The sequence below is a fragment of the Adiantum capillus-veneris genome, chromosome 30 (assembly GCF_014529385.1).
Source record: "Adiantum capillus-veneris isolate H3 chromosome 30, ASM1452938v2, whole genome shotgun sequence".
Taxonomy (NCBI): domain Eukaryota; kingdom Viridiplantae; phylum Streptophyta; class Polypodiopsida; order Polypodiales; family Pteridaceae; genus Adiantum; species Adiantum capillus-veneris.
This window is the reverse complement of record NC_140960.1, coordinates 3,062,386-3,082,313: the sequence shown is the minus strand read 5'-3', so window position 1 is coordinate 3,082,313 and position 19,928 is coordinate 3,062,386. Positions and strand designations below refer to the sequence as shown.

The 19,928-nt window shown below is 44.6% G+C and overlaps 1 protein-coding gene across 1 annotated transcript in view; it reads right to left on the bottom strand.

Annotated features, from left to right (window-relative positions):
* LOC147417444 (uncharacterized) overlaps positions 1–19,928 on the bottom strand; it is a 97,319-nt gene that overhangs the window by 43,008 nt on the left and 34,383 nt on the right. Inside the window, exon 2 of the mRNA XM_086506437.1 lies at positions 9,689–9,871. Coding sequence (XP_086362563.1) covers positions 9,689–9,871 — 183 coding nt within the window. The remainder of the gene's footprint in view (positions 1–9,688; positions 9,872–19,928) is intronic.

Below are 19,928 nucleotides of genomic sequence, written 5' to 3'. Positions count from 1 at the left end.
CATGTTTCAATCACTTCCATATGACAATTTAACGCCGCTCGAGAGGCCAACTCCATACAAAGAAGGTGGCAAAGGTGTGTCATTCACGACCTTTACAGGGTTTGATGACAGGAAGAAGGCTCTCTCATTCCTCCAACAGTTTGACAAGGCCTATGCAGGGGGAACTTTACAGAGGCTTCAAAGGTCCGCAAGGCAACCACTTTCTTGACAGGGAATGCGGGACAATGGTGGACAACTTTATTGCTTCAAGGGCAAGCTCCGTCCACATGGATTTACTTCAAGCAGATTTTTCCAGTAGCATGGTTATCTGATGATTTCGAAGCAGATGTCATGACAGAATGGCACCAGCTTAATGATGCTACTTGCAAGAATCTGCATGATTACAATCGGAAGTTTTGGAAAGCTCTACTTCCAGTAACTTCCTATAGGTTTGTGCCATTGACAGAACAGATTGAAAAATACTGTTGTGGTCTACCTAAAGGATTGAGAAAGTACTGCACGAAGACAAAAGTCACTACTTTGACGCAGCTCATCGAGGTAGCAAACACTGGCAATGGTTTGCTCAAGGGAGAAGATTGTGAATTTAACACTGGCGTCAAGGCAGGATCAGGCAAGAAAAATTCAGCCAAGAAGCACGTTCCCAATGAGGCTCCTAAAAGAACTCAGGAGTCAGCCAACGCAGGGAAAGACAAAGCTACGGCTGAACCAGAAAAAGGACCAGCGAAGAAATGGAAAAGACGTTCTCCTCGCAAGTCAGAAGAGCAAAAGAAGGTCCTGAGGACAGAGAACAAATGCTTTATATGTGAGCAGCCTGGCCACATTGCTTACAACTGTCCTACAAAGAAAAGGCCAACTGATTCTAATGACAAGGAAGACAGGAAAGGAAAGAAGCCCATGGCTGGTCTAGTGCCAGATATGGTGGGCGACAAGCCAAATTCAGATGCAAGTGAGCTTTGCAGAGCATGGGGAAAGGTCAGGGATCAAACAGTGCTTATCTTCTTTGATCCAGGTGCCAAAGCCAACTTTATTTCCCCAGAATTGGCTTCAAAGTTGGGAATCAGACCTGAAGAGATGGGGTATACAACAGAGGCAGGTTTGGCATGTCCTGGCCATACAGAGGCTGTGACACCCATCATTGGAAAGTTGCGTCTACATATCCAGTCCTATGTAGATGCTGAAGAATTTTACATCATGCCACTGGACGGATGTGATGTGTTGTTAGGTATTCCTTGGTTGTTTCGTGTACAGGGAATCATGGATGCCTACAACAAAATGATCACTGTACAGAGCAGGGGAAAGACTCATGTTCTGGATGTAAAGCTTAAAGGGGAGTCTATTCCTACTGTATCAGCTTCTGCTATTACTTCTGTAATGAAAAAGCATCTTTCTGCGTACTTGGTTTTTGCACGTGAAGTGTCAGATTGTGATGAATCAAATTTATCTGTGCTAGATAAAGAAAGGTCAATGTTTTTACAACAGTACAGTGACTGTTTTTCCGATTCATTACCGTCTCAATTACCGCCAGAGAGACCCGAGGACCATGCGATAGATTTGGTGCCATGCAGTAGCCCACCAAATAAGCCTCCGTACAGGGTTAGTGCGGCTCAGCAGAAAGAGATAATGGGCCAAGTACAAGAGCTGTTAGAAAAGGGGCTGATTCAGCCCAGTTCATCTCCATTCTGTTCTCCAGTGTTGTTGGTGCAGAAAAAGGATGGCTCATGGCGTATGTGCATCGACTGCCGTGCACTGAACAAGAATACCATCAAGAATAGGTTCCCTATACCTAGAATTGATGATATTATGGACAAATTAGAAGGAGTAGCTATGTTTAGCAGGATAGATCTAAAGAGTGGGTACCATCAGATTCGCATTAGTTCAGAGGATGTGCACAAGACTGCTTTTAGAACGACGTTTGGCCTTTACGAATTTTTAGTGATGCCCTTTGGTCTCACAAATGCTCCTGCTATGTTCAATAGGATGATGGACAGAATTTTCCGTCCACACCAGCAGTTTGTTGGTACATTCTTTGATGACATGATAGTCTACTCAAAGAATGCAGAGGAGCATAGGCATCACTTGGCCATTGTGTTCAAAGAGCTACGCAGTCATAGGTTGCTCATCAATGCAAAGAAAAGTGAGTTTTTTTTGGAAGAGATTCACTTTCTGGGACACATTGTCTCAAAGGATGGTGTCAGAATGGATCCTGCAAAAGTTGAAGCGATCAAGTCATGGCCAAATTTGAAGACGGTGCAAGATGTCCGAAGCTTCTTGGGACTATGCTCCTATTATAGAAGGTTTATCCGAAATTTCGTTGAGATTGCTTCACCTTTACATGCTCTTCAAAAGAAGGCAGTCACCTTTAGATGGACACAGAAAGAGATTTCAGCTTTTAATCTCTTAAAGAAAAAGATGACTTCAGATCCAGTCATTGTGTTGCCAGATCTTAGGAAGTCATTTGTGGTCCAGTGTGATGCCTGCGGTAGTAGCATTGGTGCAGTGCTAATGCAAGATGGCAGCGTAGTAGCCTATGAGAGCAGAATTTTGCAAGGGCGAGAGATGACCATGCAGGTCTATGAGAAAGAGTTACTGGCTGTGATTCATGCGCTCTTAAGTTGGAAACACTACCTGCTAGGTGCGGACTTTGTTGTCCAAACGGACCATCAGACCTTGCGATACTTCTTGACACAAACAAAGTTATCTGAGAAGCATATGCGATGGGCAAATATCTTGTCCATGTTCCATTTTCAGATTGTGCATGTAGAAGGCAAGAAGAACGTTGTGGCTGATGCCTTGTCAAGGAAGCCACAAATTTCAGCTGTGTCGATTCCTTATCATCATGAACTTGATGATATGAGAGAACAGTATGCAAATGATGAAGATTTTGCAAGGGTCTTCGAGCAGCTAATGGATGGACAACGTCATGAACACTATCTTCTTAAAGACGGGTTCATGATGATGCATGGCAGATTGTGTGTCACAAAGCCATTGCGACGCAAAGTTATGGAAGAGAGTCATGTCCCACCGTATGCACGGCACGTGGTATCGATGCTACAGTTAAAGCGGTTGAGACATTCTTCTATTGGCCTACATTGAGAAGGGATGTGGATGCCTTTGTGCGAGAATGCCTAATATGCCAAAAGGTCAAGTTTGACAGGCAAAAGGCACCAGGGTTATTGCAACCACTACCTATTCCAGATAAACCATGGGAAAGTATTGCTATGGATTTTATCTTTGATCTTCCGAGAACGCAGACAGGAAACGATGGTATTTGGACCATTATTTGCAGATTCAGCAAACAGGCTCATTTTATTCCTGTCAGGAAGAAGATAAAACCAGATCAGATGGCACGCTTGTTTATGAGCAATATTTTCAAGTATCATGGCATGCCACAGTCAATTGTTAGCGACCGTGATCCACGCATGACAAGTTTGTTCTGGAGAGGTTTGTTTGAGAATATGAGCACCACGCTCAAATTCTCTTCGTCATTTCATCCTCAAACAGATGGGCAGTCAGAAGAGGCAAATTCTACTGTCCTAGATCTGCTGAAGTGTTATGTGTCAAAGCATAAAGGAAAGTGGGAGCAATATTTGCCATTGGTGGAGTATGCATACAATAATACAGTGCATTCATCAACTGGCAAGGCACCTTTTGAGATAGTTGAAGGTGGCAAGAAAGTTCCTCCCATACTGCATACAAAGGACAAGATATTTGAAGCAGATAAGTATGTTCAGGACATGGATGAAATGTACAAGAAGGTCGAAGTGGCCTTAGAAAGGACTCAGGCAAAGCAAAAGAAAGCAGTTGATCGTCACCGTCGTGAAGTGGTATATTCACTTGGTGATTGGGTGCTTTTACGCTTTGAAAAGGCAAGGTTAAAGAAGATGAAGGGCAAGGAAAGACTGTTTCCAAAGCTCAGCATACGTTACTATGGGCCTTTTCAAGTGTGCGACATAATCAGTGATGTTGCATATAGGCTGAAATTGCCTGACAGTTGGAAGATTCACAATGCGTTTCATGTGAGTCTTCTCAGACCCTATGTGGGTGATGTGCCAGAAGATATGCCAACTGAAGATCAGCCGAAAGTCGAGGAACTTGACGAGATCTTGGTCCTTGAACAGATTTTGGCACACAAAGAAAGAAAAGTGAAAGGCAAGGTTGCTAGGCGTTACTTGGTAAAGTTCAGAAACTATCCACCAATGGATGCTAAGTGGATGAAAGAAGGTGAACTTGCAAAGTCACCAACTGTGTTATCACTTTACCTGGAAGCCTTCGATTTGCAACCTACCTTGACCCCTTGAGTTTCACAGCTACATGGATTGTCAGTGTGACAATGGCTTCTAAAACAAATGATGTACATGGTATTTAAAGTGAGCTCAAATCAAATACCTGTTACATGAATGTTAGAGCTGTACAGATTGTCAGTTTGGCAATTGCTCTTATGGAATGTCCAAAAGTTTGGTTAGTGCTATAGAAGTGAGTATTTCTTGTCAGTTTGTCAAGGATACAGTGATTGCTTCTATTGAAGAGTACATGTGTAACTGCATTCTTAAACTGTCAGTTTGGGTATGCTCGAAAGTGTTACGGGATCCAACGTGTACTATAAGACAGTGGCAAAATGTGCAGCTACCATTTTGTCATTGGAAAGTTAGTGACTCAAAGCAATGGCAGAGTGCGCAGCTACCACTATGTCATTGGGACAGGGTTCACACGCAGGCAATACATGAGTCGACGAGGTGTTGAATACACCAGGGTTGACAATGAGCATGTATGTCTCGTACATGTGTCGACAGGTGTTGAATACATCAGTGTTGACAGTAAGCATGTACGACATAGATGCAAACGAGGACGTTTCTGATTTCAAGAAGGGGGGTATGTCACCAGCGTGTGACTACTATCTATCCTTTTTGTTGATTTCTTTCTTATTATCTATTTACTTTCACTTTTTGGAAACACCCCTCGGGAAATCTAATTGCCCTGCGTTGCATAGCTAGTGTGGAACTGTCCAGAGGGAGTCCAGGCCTAAGGGCAAGAGAGCACTAAGGTTGGACAAAGACTATGGTTAGCCAAAGTGGGGTCATTGACTAGCCAAAGTGGAATCCTTTGCTACAGAGGCTACATTTCAGTTCTGGATGTGGCCGCAATGTACAAAGAGGGTCGGATGACCTAGAAAGATACAATGGCAGCATCTCCTAAAATTTAGGGAACTGCTATTTTGGGACCAGAAAATGTGTTGACGTCATTACCTCCGGAATGACAAGGGGAACATTTTCTTGCTCTGCTAAGAAGTCAACTGGGCAACCGGTTGGGATATTTTTAGACGGCAACCCCGAAACGGGAAAATGCTTATAAATGTGCCAAGTGGCACCTTCTGGTGCACTTGCCTCATGCAACAAGAAGTGGCGCTGAATTTAGGAATGGGAGAGGCTCATTTTCAGATTTGTCACAGGTTAAGAGCTATGGAGTGCTTGCTTTCCCTCTTATGCACAGTGCGGTGCCAGGAGTGATACCCTGCAAGCTACGCACTGCCCTCTCTCTCCCCTTTGGCAGTATGTTATGCCCCTCTAGTGGGCTCTTCATTTGACCAACGTACAGTTGTGTGGGTTCATGCGCGATTGCCGAGGCAAGAGCCTCTTGCACAGGTAGTGGATTAGCTAGCCGCTAATCCCCCCGCAGGTACAGGTGAATTCGGAGAGGTTTCACGCCAGAAATCTCGTCCGATTCAAAGGGCAAGTAGCCCTACAGGTGCGGGAGCTCGAGGACTTGCTACGGATGCGACTCGATGCGAAACAGAGCCCGAAACAGTGAATTACAGCCTGCTGTGTATTTTTGCAGGTTTAGGGTTTTGTCCCTAAACGGACCCTAATACCCCCAGGAGGTTCGGGGACGCAAGGGGACCGCTGTACAGGTGATCTGGCGTATTTTCAGGGCTGAAAACAGAGAATTCAGCGTGCTGCAGATTCTCGCCAGGTTTTGCAAAGTGCCCGTATGCGTCGGGAAAGTCATTCAATGCGTGGGAATATTGACTGTGAAGTGTCCTAGTACAGTTATGCTGCCGAAATCAGGCCAGAACAGTGGAAATTCAGCCGAGTTTGTGCAGGGCAACTTGTAGGGAACCACAGCGTTTATTCCCTCTTTTGAACAATAAAGAAATACCGAAAGGGGCGCCTGAATTAGGGGCCAATCTGGTGTCTGTCTACTCATACAGGTGCAATCTCGCAGCCTGTATCCCTTTCCCCTTTGTTGTGTCTTGAAAGTACAGGTAAAATAGACGACTAATAATGGGTGAAAGCTAAATCAAGGTTTGAAGTAAAGTCTACCGCCCTTTTTGGATTGAACAGGCCGGTTTCATCCCCTCCCTAATGAAGCAAGCTCTCTCCTGAGGAGTAAGCTTGGGTCGTGCATCCTTCTTCTTTGGGTTGCTCTCTCTTTCTACTTTCATTCCCTGAAGTCTGTTCGGCTCGTTGTGTCATGACCTCATCGGTGGGGTAGGTTAGACTGCCAGAGTGAATGGCAAATCCCCGCTTCGCATGACTCATCAACTCCTGAATAGAAGCTGACTTCTGTTCCAAGTAGTGATCTCGGATCTCTGTAGGTAGACCCAAGGTGAACCGCTCAATCTGTTCTCTGAACGAAATCTTTTTGAGTGAAGAGGCGGGTAGAAAAGAGCTCCAGAATCTCTCACAATAAGCATCCATTGTATCTCTCTTGGTCATCCAAAGATGGTTCCAAGCAACTCATATATTGCGTTCATACTCTTGCGTCAACCAAGAAGAAATAAAAAGCTTCTTAAATTTCAGCCATTTAACTGGCGCAGTCTTGTTTAAAAGAAGCGTGGACCACCAAGTTCGAGCATTCCCCTTAGAGTAAGAGGCAACTCTCCGAATCTTGGAGTGCTCTGAGTAGCGTCCTCCTGCGAAAGCGATGTTAAACTGCTGTATAAAAGACAAAGCCTTCGAAGCATCTTTGTATCCTGAAAAAGTGTCAAATTTGATCGACTGTCCACCTTCCTTAAACTCCGGACTTTCTTGCTTTTATCTTCCAGAAAGTCATACTGGTTGGCTTTATGAAAATTCTTCTTGTTCGCATAAAATTTTCCGTCATCGGAGTCTGAACTATGTCTGTAGACGAGTCGTCTGTAGAACTGTCACTCACTGGGCGAGATTTGATCTTCTTTGCCTTTTTCTTGCGCTTTCCGAAGCGTTGTTTCTTGCTTTGCTTTTTGCCTTTTCTGTCTTCTTCGCTCGAATATGAAGAGCTAGAAGAACTGTCAGAAGAAGAATAAGAGAAGAACTGGGTACTTCTTCAAATCGGACATGCTTCCCCTATTTCTTCGCTTTATCAAATGTCGACTGACGACCCAAATAACCCGGGAAGTCAGTGCCTTTCTACTACTTTTTGCCGCGCTTTTTGGCTTTCTTCTGCGCGTCAAAAAGCTGAGCAATACGTGCATCAACCACCTCTTCTAATTCCTTCTCTGAACTCTCAAACTCTGCGTCCAGATGCTCTGCAGAGTGTAAGCCCTCACCATTTATTTATCGATTACAAGGGATTCCAAAAGCAGAGCCCCAAAAGCTTAAAAATAAAGCAAAACTCTTTTCTCTCACAAGCTCTCCCTGTAGAGCTTTTAATAAAATAAAAGCAATGGAATTCTCTCTCTCTCTCTCTCTCTCTCTCTCTCTCTCTCTCTCTCTCTCTCTCTCTCTCTCTCTCTCTCTCTCTCTCTCTCTCTCTCTCTCTCTCTCTCTCTCTCTCTCTCTCTCTTGGCAATTGCGTAGAGAAAATAAAGCAACTGCCGCAAAAAGCTGGAAAACTGCCGTACAGTGCCACGTCAGCAGGCCAGTGCATTTTCCGGGAGTTTCAGCCTGATACCTTAGGGTTAGGGTTAGGGTTTATGGCAGATTTTAGGGTTAGGGTTAGGGTTAGGGTTAGGGTTTTGAGCAGATTTTAGGGTTTGCAAGTTTTAGGGTTAGGGTTTCCATAATTAGGGTTTTCAGTAGCAGTCAAGGTTAGGGTTTCCCGCATGCTAACGGGCAGACACGTCATCACTTTGTGACACGAGGGGCCTAAACCCTAAGAAGCAGCAGCAGAAGAAGTTCCCACCAACTTATGGGGCCCCGTTCGATGGGGCCCAAGTAACCTAAAGATAAAACAAGATCCACTCTCACACACACAGGAATTGTGTAAAAGATGATGATGTGGCAGCTGTACGGACGACTGAAAATTACGTTGATATGCTGACGTGGCACTTGTCCGAATTTTCACGTTTTACGTTGATGACGTGGCAGCTGTATGGATTTCCACAAAACGCGCTGGCAACTTTTGAGCGAGATGCTTTTGAGTGATGCTTTTCATGTAACTGCTTTTCAGAGGCCAAGGGTCTTAAAATATCCAAGGGCTCATTCTCTGGCACTCTTTCGGATGAAGGTGCAAAGCTTGGAGTATCGGCATTGTGTTGAGTTCAAGCAATATAAAGAAATACCGAAAGGGGCGCCAACGTTTGGGGTCAATGCTCTCTTGGGGTGGAACTCCGCCACTCCCCATCTCGTGTGTTGTGCATCTCTTTCAGTTCAATTGTTATTTGAAGCGCTTAGAGTTGTTCGGTCTATTCTTTTCCGTTGGCACGTACTGCCCGTCCCCGTGACAGTTCCAGTTCTTGGTGATACACAAAAGTAACTGCATTCACCCTAGGCCATCTATACAATGCATCTGCATCCACGTTCTTACTCCCATCTGTATAAGGGATATGGAAGTGAAACATGGACAAAAAGTTGGCCCATCTCATCTCCTTCTCTGATAATTTCCGTTGCCTAACGAAATACCGCGAACTCTGATGATCGGTTTTGATCACAAAATCCACTCCTAGAAGATAATGCTTCCAGGTAGACAAAGCGTGAATCACAGCCATAAGTTCCATCTCGTAGATCGAGGCATGCAATTCTACATCTTTAAGACGTCTACTTTCATAAGCCACTGTAGCTATTGTAACAACTTTCATGAGTTACCACTGCCTGCACAAAGAAGTTGCCCAAAAAAGGTCTTTTTTGATTAATAGTTCTCATTCTTTTATCAACGATCAAAGTTCTCATGATGAAGTCCTCTAATGTGCATGCAACAGTGTTCATCCAGTTTTGCACCATTGTCTGCTTGAAAACCTAAAGAATGATTCTAAAGTGAACACATTCATGCAGCTAAAATAAATTTGTTGTGACATGGTGATATCACCATGCCGAGGGTAGCATCAACCCTGATCCACCCATACTAAAGGATATACTCCTAGGTCAATAAAGAGTCTCATTATCTGTGATTTCTGCGACACAATACACACATGCAAAGATCCTGTCTTCTTGCTTTAAGCAATCAACTACCCAAACGGTTGAATGTTTCAGTGTTCTGCTGAGGCCAAAGAGCCAAGTGCAAAATTTATTAGGCCACCACTGCCAGAGACTTTACTGAGTTTCCGAAATAATCTAAGGAGTTATACCAGCAAGAACATCTACTACATCAATCACTATCTGCAGAAAAAGGCATGTGCAGCAGCAGGATTCCAAACTTTTCAAGTGGCCTTAGGTGCTTGCGATTTTCACTGTGAGAGGCTGTTGAATACGAGTTGTGCAGATTCATTCAGATTATACACTTACAAGTTGAACAACAAAGTAAGCCCCAAATCAAATAACAAAGAAATACTTACTGTATTTCTTTTCTAGAATAGCCCATGCCATCCAAAACATTTTGGAGAAGCCTTGTCTTTTCCAAAAGTTGCTTCTGTGCTGATTCGGTCTTTACAAAATCTTGCAAGGTGCTTATACCACTACTTGCATGGACTGAGGAGTACATGCTTTCAGTTGCTTGTTGGAATTCAACTTGCTCAAGCCTGCAAAAATAAAACTAAATAGAAGTCAACATGACATTATCACTGTGATAAGAAAATATTAAAGTAAGCTGTACATTTTCCAGAATCCATATAAATTTAAATTCTCACTTCTTATATAAATCCTCACTTCTGATACAACGCCTTTCTCTAATTCCACTTGGTGAAAATTTGGCAAAGCCAGACCAACAATGTGCGGTTGTGTGATTATGCATGCCACATTGGGCTCTGCAAAACAAGTCCCCATTGAAAGTGACCAAATGTGCCGAGTTTTATAATTAGGTTTTGTCACGTGCAGAGCTAACCCTATGTGCATGTGGACAAGCTAACTCCTACTTCTGGGTTTAGGACAGCCTAGGAAGTGTTATGGCACCCTTGAGAGCTTGTACACAACACATGCATGTCCATGCACTTCAACTAGGTGTAGGCAATGGGGAGTTTTTCCATAGTCTAGCATAGTACCAAGCCTAGGTAGTTTTAACTGCATGTAAAGCACCTATTATTAAGGGTTCAGTGAATTATTAATGAGTGACATCAGGCCAATATTCATCCCAGCCGTAGGGTTTTTATTGGGGCTTTTCCTACCTAATCGTATCTCATATAAAGGTGACCCCTAGGCCCTTGGGTTGAAGGGAGTAGTACCCAGCCTAGAGTTTTGGCTAGCAGCATCTTCTAAGCACCTAGGCGTTTTTTTACCATCATCAGCAGCAGTAGCAGATTCAGCCTTAGCGTTTTTCATCATGCAGTACCAAATCAACACCGCTAGACCAAATCAGCCCTAGCGTTAGCAGTTTTCACCATCCTCCGACAAGAGATCGGCCAGCATGTTTCTATTGCAGATTACAGCCCAGATCAGCCAGCATTCTTCAGTTTTCAGCCATCCCCATCTACCATCAGCACCTTCAACATCGGCATTAGCAGATCAGCCCATATCCTTGTCACAATCGCAGATCCAAGTCAGATACACTAGAGTTTTCTATTTTCAGCCCTTAGCCTCATAGATCCAAGCACCTACAGCAAGATCCCATAAGCATCTCAACATCTAGGACCAACGTATCAGCATTTGTGCAATCTAAAGAAAATACCTTTCTAGTGATAGAGAGGGGGGCTCTTGGAGGGAGGTTGGGACCCATCTGATGTGAAGTCTTCTTCTCTCTCTATCACTCACAGAACCTTCACTCACAGTATCATTCTCTCTTCTCTATCTAGTCTTTTGCACATCTCTCCCACAAAGTAAAAGAAACTCTCTCATGAAGTAAAAGGAACTTGAGTACGCACTGAACACTCATCCAAAGCATTCACCACCAATCACTTTTGCTGCACATTACAATTTTCGCGTGAAGGTCAAGACGCACTGAATGATTGTGTCCATCTACTCAATCACTATCACAAACTGCAGACATGTCAAGCCACTGAAGACCTGAGCCAACCTGCTGATCCCAGCCAAGGGGCCTAAATCCTAGAAGAAGCATAAGAAGACAAGGTGTTTACCAACTTACAGATCCTCGCTGTGTGGGCCAAATAATAATGAAGTGTCACCAACTTATGGGGCCCAAGTGCCTAAAGGCTATAATAAAATAAAGCGAGACCTACACACACACAAGATCCCTTTTGTGTAGCAAACTGATGACGTGGCAACAGCTGTCCGGAACCTCCGGATTTTACACTGACGGGCTAAAGTAGCAGACTGTGCGTTGACGGCACGATGACGTGGCAATACAGAATTCCATGAAAAGCGTTGGTTGTTGTTTGCGTTAGCTTTTGGAGGCCACAAGAGGCCAAGGGCCTTTAGATACGTGGGCTAGGCTCTTCCTCTAGCATTCGACCAAGGGGCGAAGCAAAGCAACGACCCAGAGTTCCCGCCGTTGTGAGTTCGGGGTAGTTCTCGTACGATTTGCTGAACGTTTCGTTTCGTTCGGCCGGACCCATCCCATCTTGTACGTTCCGTACGGTTAGTTTTTATGCAATCGTTTCTAGCCTTTGGCAGTTTTTGACTATCGACTAGGGACCGTTGAGCACACCTTTTAGGGCCGTTTTGGGGTGCAAATTCAAGCAGTTTAGGCACATTGGACTCTATGTGTTGGGGCTCCTTGAGCTTTAGATGCTCCCCCTTCCATATGTGACATGAAGCCCATGTGACATAATGACATAATACATTGGATGCCACTTCTCTCATGCTCTCCCTCTCTCCCGTGCTCTCCTCTCTCATCCCATGTGTTGTTTATAAGAGCCCTTGGGGCCTTACTCTGCAGAGCATCTGGACGGGAAGTTTGCGAGCAGAGGTCCCTTGGGAGTTGTACTTGGCAATGATTAATGATAAAGAAATACCGAAAGGGGCACCGAACTTTGGGGCCAATACCTCTGGGCACGGAACTATGCCGGGCCGTATGGACTCACAAAGTTCATTGATTTTGAAGTTTTTGTTCGTGTGTTGCTATTGATTTCTCGCTTGGAGTGTCCAAGCCTGTTACAGTGGTTTGATTTGAGTATGATCTCAATGTGCACTAATAGCCGTCTTTGTGCAAGTGCTAGATTTGTGTCGTCTAGTACATGAGTACTTAGAGTCAGTGTCTACCAAACTTGTTTTATGTCTTCTGTCTGTTTTCACGAACGTAATCGAGGGCAATTACAATTCTTTCAAGAGAGGGGTATGTCACAAACTGCTGACGTGGCATACTAATCGGACATAAGTTGTCCCAACTTATGGGCACCAGCCGAGGGAGGCTGTCACAAGACGGGCACCATGTGCCAATAGAAAAGAACACACTAAACAGACTTTTGGCACTTCAATAACAACTGAACTGAAAGAGAGAGACGACACGTGACACGGAGTGGCAGAATTCCACCCCAGAGAGTATTGGCCCCAAACCTTGATGCCCCTTTCGGTATTTCTTTATATTGCATCATCAAAGTACAAGTCGATACTCCATCCTCTGCACCTTCGTCCATAAGCATGCCCAAGAATCAGCCCATGGCCTCGTATTTAAAGGCCCAATAGGCCCTATGCCCAAAAGCAATCTACATGAAAAGCCTTCAAACTCAAAAGCATCTGGTCCGAAAAGATCACAATTTCGCCAACATAACGGCGCAAATATCCCTAAAGATCACAAGTACACGTCAAGGACACTTTCCCTTGCGGTATGGAAGCTTTCTAGTGAGCTACAAGTCAATTTCTACATGCTGTAATTTCCTGTTTTGCCAATGTTAGGTGCCTACTGCCCTATACACACATCCTAAGGTCTTTCTAAGGCTCCCTTGGAGATTCCCCTGCAGTTTGAGTTCGAAACCCTAAACCTGCTGAAAAACACAGCAGGCTGTAATTCTTTGTTTTGGACCGTTTCGAGCGGGGCGAGCATGCCTATGCGTGTCTCGAGTGCTCCCGTACGCAATGAGACAGTTTCCCTGTAAAGCTGACGAGTTTTCACGCGAGAAACTCTCCGTTTGCGCATTCCTTTGCGATGGAACTGTGCTTACCTGAAGGGGATTAGCAATTAGCTAATCCGGTTCCAGTACAGAAGGCTCTTGCCTTGGCAAACGCGCATAAAACTACACAATTGTACATAGGTCAAATGAAGAGTCCTCTTGTGGGGCATCACGTTACTACACGCAGGGAAGAGAGAGAGAGCAGTGTGCAGTGTGCAGTGTCACAAAGTGATGACGTGTCTGCCCGAGAGCCGAAACCCTAACTGCTGCTGAAAACCCTGATTCTGGAAACCCTAACCCTAAAACTTGCAAACCCTAAAATCTGCCAAATACCCTAACCCTAACCCTAAAACCTGCAAACCCTAAAACCTGCCAAAAACCCTATCCCTAACCCTAGGGCAGCAGGGCTGAACCCGGAAAAAGCACTGACATGATGACATGGCACCGTACGGAAGCTTTCCGGATTTTGCGCTAGGAAGAAACAGCTTTTGCTCTACCCAAATTGAGATAGAAAGAGAGAAAATATTTGCTTTATTTTCAAAAGCTCAAGAGAGCTTGAGAGAGGAAACAGCCTTTCCTTATATTTTTAGGCTTTTGATTTGAAGCTTTTCGGGGCTCTGCTTTTGGCATCCCTTGTAATTTAAATATGTGGTTTGGGCTCCCACTCTGCAGAGCATCTGGACGCAGAGTCTGAGAGTGAGACCCGAACCACTCTTGTACTTTAAAGTGAATAATACATAAAGAAATACCAAAAGGGGGCAAGGTCAAGTTTGACAGGCATAAAGCACAGGGATTGTTACAGCCTTTACCCATATCCACTCGCCCCTGGGAAAGTATTGCAATGCATTTCATTTTTATCTCCCGAGAACACAGAGTGGTCACGATGGTATCTGGACTGTTATTGACAGATTAAGCAAACAAAGGCTCATTTCATTCCAGTGAAGAAAACAGTCAAAAAGGATCACTTAGCGACACTATTTGTGGCCCAGATCTTCAGTTACATGGCATGCCTGAGACGATTGTCTCCGACAAGGACCCCAAATTTATGAGTTTGTTTTGGAAGGCAATTTGGGAGAACATTGGCATGCGGTTGCAGTTCTCGTCATCGTTCCACCCGCAGACTGACGGGCAATCTGAGATTGCCAATTCAGTGGTTTTAGATTTATTGCAGTCTTATATCTCGGATCAAAAGACTCAATGGGAAAAGTACCTACCTTTGGCGGAATTTGCCTACAACAACACGATACACTCTTCGACGGGGAAGGCGCCATTTGAGATTGTTGAAGGTGCTGTGAAGGTTCCACCCTTCCTAAGCATGAAAGGTAAGATTTTTGAAGCGGATGAATATACGCGAGACTTAGATACGGCTTTTGCCAAGGTTCGCGAGACTTTGCAGAAATCTCAAGAACGACAGAAAAAGGCAGCGGATCGCCATCGTTGCGACTTGAAATTGAAGAAGGATGATTGGGTGCTCTTACGTTTTGACAAGGGACACCTGAGAAAGAAAAAGGGAAAGGAGAGGCTCTTTCCAAAGCTTAGTATGCGATACTACGGACCTCCAAGATCTCTGAAAAGATAAATGATATTCTCCTTCCGACTGAAACTGCCTGACACTTGGAGGATTCACAATGCATTTCATGTGAGTCTCTTGAAACCTTTTAAAGGTGATGTGCCTGATGATGGGGAGCCTGATGAGCAACCCGAAGTGGAAGAAAATGAGGAGATCCTTGTTCTTGAACAGATTTTGGCACATAAGGATACGAAGAATAAAGGTAAAGTCCGAAAGCGGTTCTTGGTTAAGTTCAAGAACTATCTTGCATTGGATGAGAAGTGGATGGAGGAGGAGGACCTTGCAGATACTCCTCAGAATGTGAAACTTTACCTCGAGGCTTTTGGTTTAGCATAGTCTACTCCAAATGGAACCCAGAATTTAGCTTGGCCGGAGATCTGGTGCAATGGGATGCACAAGAGGGGAGTCACTCGGCTCCTTTGTCAATAGATGCCTTGATTTTTATACTAGAGTCACTGATGTCTCTTTGAGCTTCAAGGATACTGAAGGCTAATAGTAATCTGCTGTATGACTTTATGAAATGGAATTCCTGATTATGATATTGATTTGTTCTTGACTTCTTTTAAGTGCAGGAACTAATAGACGAAATGACTACAGCATTTTGGTCTAATTGATCTCGAATAGACATGGTTGCACTAGAGGTTAGTCAATCGGACATTGATGAGGTCCCGATTGGATCTAGATGTGATTGCTAACTACATTGCCGATAAAATATGGTCTAAGATCCGAATGAATGTTGAATGTCATGTGATGTCCTGTGATGTCTAGTGATGTCATGTGATGTCGTGAGATGTTATTGTCGATTGGTACATGTTAGGTGCAGCGGAATGAATGTTGTATTTTCTCAAGATTAGTGTTCTTTATTGCTCAAGGTTCCTTTTAGTTCTTACGGAAGGAGAGAGCCTTCCGTCTTATGGAGAGTGCTATGATCACGAACAAAGTGAGTGGATATTGTGCGGGCAAGTGAAGGAGACTGAGAGAAGGAGAGAGAAGAGATATGACACCCGAGAGTTGTAAAACCCTGCTCCGAAGGCCCCACTCTTGTCGGCAAGAGTGGTCTACTTTGATTGCACAAAGGTGTACAATGCGAATGCAATGGACTGATGCAATGGGACTATGCCGATGACGACGACGACTCGATGGCTGAATCTGTGATCTTCTTTGGCTGAATTTGTGGACTGTTTTTGGGGCTGAAAATGACTGGTTTCTTGTTGTGGTTATGGCTGAAAATGGTGGATCTTGCGGGGTTCATGCTGATGGTAAAACGCTGAAGTGCTGTGTCTGGCCAGGCTGCGTTTTTAGGGCTGAAAGCACCTGCTGGAAACGCTGCAAAAAACGCTGAGAACACCTGCTAAAAACGCTGAAAGACGCTGAAAAACGCTAATAGGCTGATCTGTTGCTAGCGTTTTTGCTGAGGGCTGAGATCCCAAAACGCTAGGCCTTTGGGGCTGATCTGCAAGGTAACTATCGCCAGAAGGGGGGGGGACTTCAACGCGATGGGAGATGCTGTGAAAAACGCCAAGGGGATGGGAGGTGATGGCAATGGATCTGATGTTGAGGGGGGGTACTGCTGAGAAGTTGCCAGTTGAGCGGGAAGCTCCTGCTACCTCTTCTGCCAGAAAGTGCTAACTTGGGTTTGCTTATATATTAACTTAGCAAAATTGCCCTACCTACTTTTGTTGGAAAGTCACTTAAAAATAATAAGTGAAAATACCAATAAATAGGAAAATAGGCTAAATGCACTGTAAAATTCCCCTAACTTATGCTAATGGATTCTGATGGGAATTCCGATGATCATGCTATGTGCAACCGGAGGATATGCATCTATTGCTAAGTGACTGGGCATGCACAGTCTACGAATAGACTCACAAAGTGCCAGATCACCGCTAATCTAAACTGACTTGATTGACGGGAACCCTGCTATGGTGTAGCTTGTCCACGGACACATAGGGTTGGGATGTGTCACGTGACAGTACATGTGCTAGATGTGTGTTCCCAGTACGTAGGTACTAACAGTCAGTGTCTGCTAAGACGATTTATGGCCTCTGTCTGTTTTGCAGGCGTAATCGAGGGCGCTTACAATGCTTTCAAGAGGGGGGTATGTCACAAAGTGATGACGTGTCTTAACTGCTCCTGAAAACCCTGATTCTGGAAACCCTAACCCTAAAACCTGCAAACCCTAAAATCTGCCAGAAACCCACCCTAAGCCTAAAACCTGCCAAAAACCCTAACCCTAGGGTACCAAGGTTGAACCCGGAAAAAGCGATGACATGATGACATGGCACCGTACGGAAGCTTTCCGGATTTTGCGTTGGGAAAAAGCAGCTTTTGCTCTACGCAAATTGAGATAGAAAGAGAGAATATTTGCTTTATTTTCAAAAGCTCAAGAGAGCTTGAGAGAGGAAAGAGCCTTTGCTTTTATTTTTAGGCTTTTAATATGAAGCTTTTCGGGGCTCTGCTTTTGGCATCCCTTGTAATTTAAATATGTGGTTTGGGCTCCCACTCTACAGAGCATCTAGACGCAGAGTCTGAGAGTGAGACCCGAACCACTCTTGTACTTTGAACTGATTAATACATAAAGAAATACCGAAAGGGGTGCCAGTCTTTGGGGCCAATATATCTAGGCACGGAACTCCGCCGGGGCAGTGCAAATCTATTGTGAACTGTGAACTATTTTGAATTGGTTATTTGGTGCTGTCGTGATTGATTCTTGACTTGGAGTGTCCAAGTCTGTTACATGCAGGACATCACTTCTTGCACTACATTGTATATGAGAGGGAAAGCTTGCACACAATAGCTCTTAAACTGTGACAGGTTCTCAATGAAGCATCCCCCCAGTATAAATCGAGCGCCCCCTCTTTTGCGCTTGACCTGTAATGCATCTGTGAACAAATAGATGCTCGTGACATACCACCCTCTTAAAATCCCAAACGTCCTCGATTGCGTGCCATATATACATGCCATAGACGATTTAGTGTGGTAAGCACCCTTTTATCATCGCATGTATCTGCGAGAAAGATCGTCAAAACATGTGTACAAATGACTTAATGAGACCTTCATACTTTTGTCAAACAACGTACACTGCTATTGCATTGAATCCATGAGTACATTTGATGTGCTAGTTCTATCATTACCCCTCCTTTGCAGACGTTGGGTTGGGGCATACGTAGGCTGTAACCCAAAGGCTCAAGGTAAAACTGCAATACATTTGGTAACTCTGACAGTTCATGCTCTTCCATCCACTTTGCATCTATAGGTGGATAGTTCTTAAACTTCACCAAATAGCATCTTGCAACCTGTCCCTTAACTTTTACCTGTACAAGAGGCTCTTGCCTTTGCAAACGAGCATAATTCCACAACACTGTAGCGTACTACCCACGACCAAGTAACGTTCAAATTTCATTTACCACCTGGTAGACCCACATCACTCCCGCAGGAGATCTAGTGGCCAGTCTACCACTGTGAGACCTCTCCCTATCTCATCCTGGTTCATACTTGCAAACCCTAAAAACGCAGCAGAAAATCAACCCTAATTTGACCACTTTTTGGCGAGGCGAATGCTGAAAAGGTTATGTAAGAACGTGCAGAATTTCCTGTCTGTCCTATGAAGAGGACCCTCTTCCATAATGCCCTTCCCTTTGTCGGCCATGGTGTAATCGCACGTTTCTGTACTCTGTGTCTTCACCAAACCAACGGAGGCTTACTTCTTGAGGAAAAAGTGATTCTATCCCGGTGACGGAACCATGAAACCGGCCCATAGGGCGGTATGTTAAAGTTTAGGCATCTCACGTGAACTGTCCAATGTGATCCCATTATTAAATTTGGCTTTTAGGTATTTATTTTACTTATTTGTCAAAGTCTTGGGTAGGGCAATTTACTAAGGGTGCTATATAGGCAACCCCTTACCTCCATTGTATATACATTCCGTTATTCATTGCCAAGGTTGATTGGTTCGGGAGACTCTCTCTCTCTCTCTCTCTCTCTCTCTCTCTCTCTCTCTCTCTCTCTCTCTCTCTCTCTCTCTCTCTCTCTCTCTCTCTCTCTCTCTCTCTTGCGCACTCCCCTTGGTCTCTACGCTTCCTCATCGTCGACTTTGACATGGGTATCAGAGCGAGCGGCTTGAAGCCCTTGGCGTGGAGGAGCAACCTTGAGAAAAAAGGAGAAGCCTATCTCGTCCTCGGCATTGCCTCTGTCACCAGCCAGTGGCAATTCCATTTTTGTTTATTTTCTCTTTCTTTGGGGAATTTCGTTTGTCTTACCTTTTGGAAACACCCCTCTGGAAATCTAACTGCCCTACATTGCATAGCCAATGTGGAACTGTTCAAAGAGAGTCCAGGCCTAAGGGCTAAAGAGCACTAAGGTTGGACAAGGACTATGGTTAGCCAAAGTGGGGTCATTGGCCAGCCAAAGCGGAATCCTTTGCTACATAGGCTACATTTCAGTTCTGGGTGTGGCTGCAGTGTACAAAGAGGGTCAGATGACCTAGAAGAATGTAATGGCAGAAATCCCTAAATTTTAGGGATTGCTATTTTTGGACGGCAAAATGTCTTCGCGTCATTACGTGCAGTTTGACATGGGGATCATTTTGTTACTCTGTGGCCAAGTCAACAGAGGCTGCAGGTGAGATATTTTTAGACCCGAGGGTCTAAAGCGGGAAAATGCACAAATGAGTGACACTTGGCACTTTGAGGCTAGTTTACTACTTAAAGAGAAGGCAAAAACGTGATTTTCAGCTATGAGCTCGTTTTTGAGTGTTGTCACAGGTGGGAGAGCTTCAATGGAGTGCTGGCTTTCCCTCTTATATACAGTGCGGTGCCAAGAGTGATGCCCTGCACGCTACGCACTGCCCTCTCTCTCCCCTATGGCAGTATGTTATGCCCCTCTAGTGGGCTTTTCACTTGACCAATGTACAGTTGTGTGGGTTCATGCGTGATTGCCGAGGCAAGAGCCTCTTGCACAAGTACTAGATTAGCTAGCGGCTAATCCCCCGCAGGTACAGGTGATTCGGAGAGGTTTTACGTGTGAATTCTCGTCCGATTCAAAGGGCAAGTAGCCCTACAGGTGCGG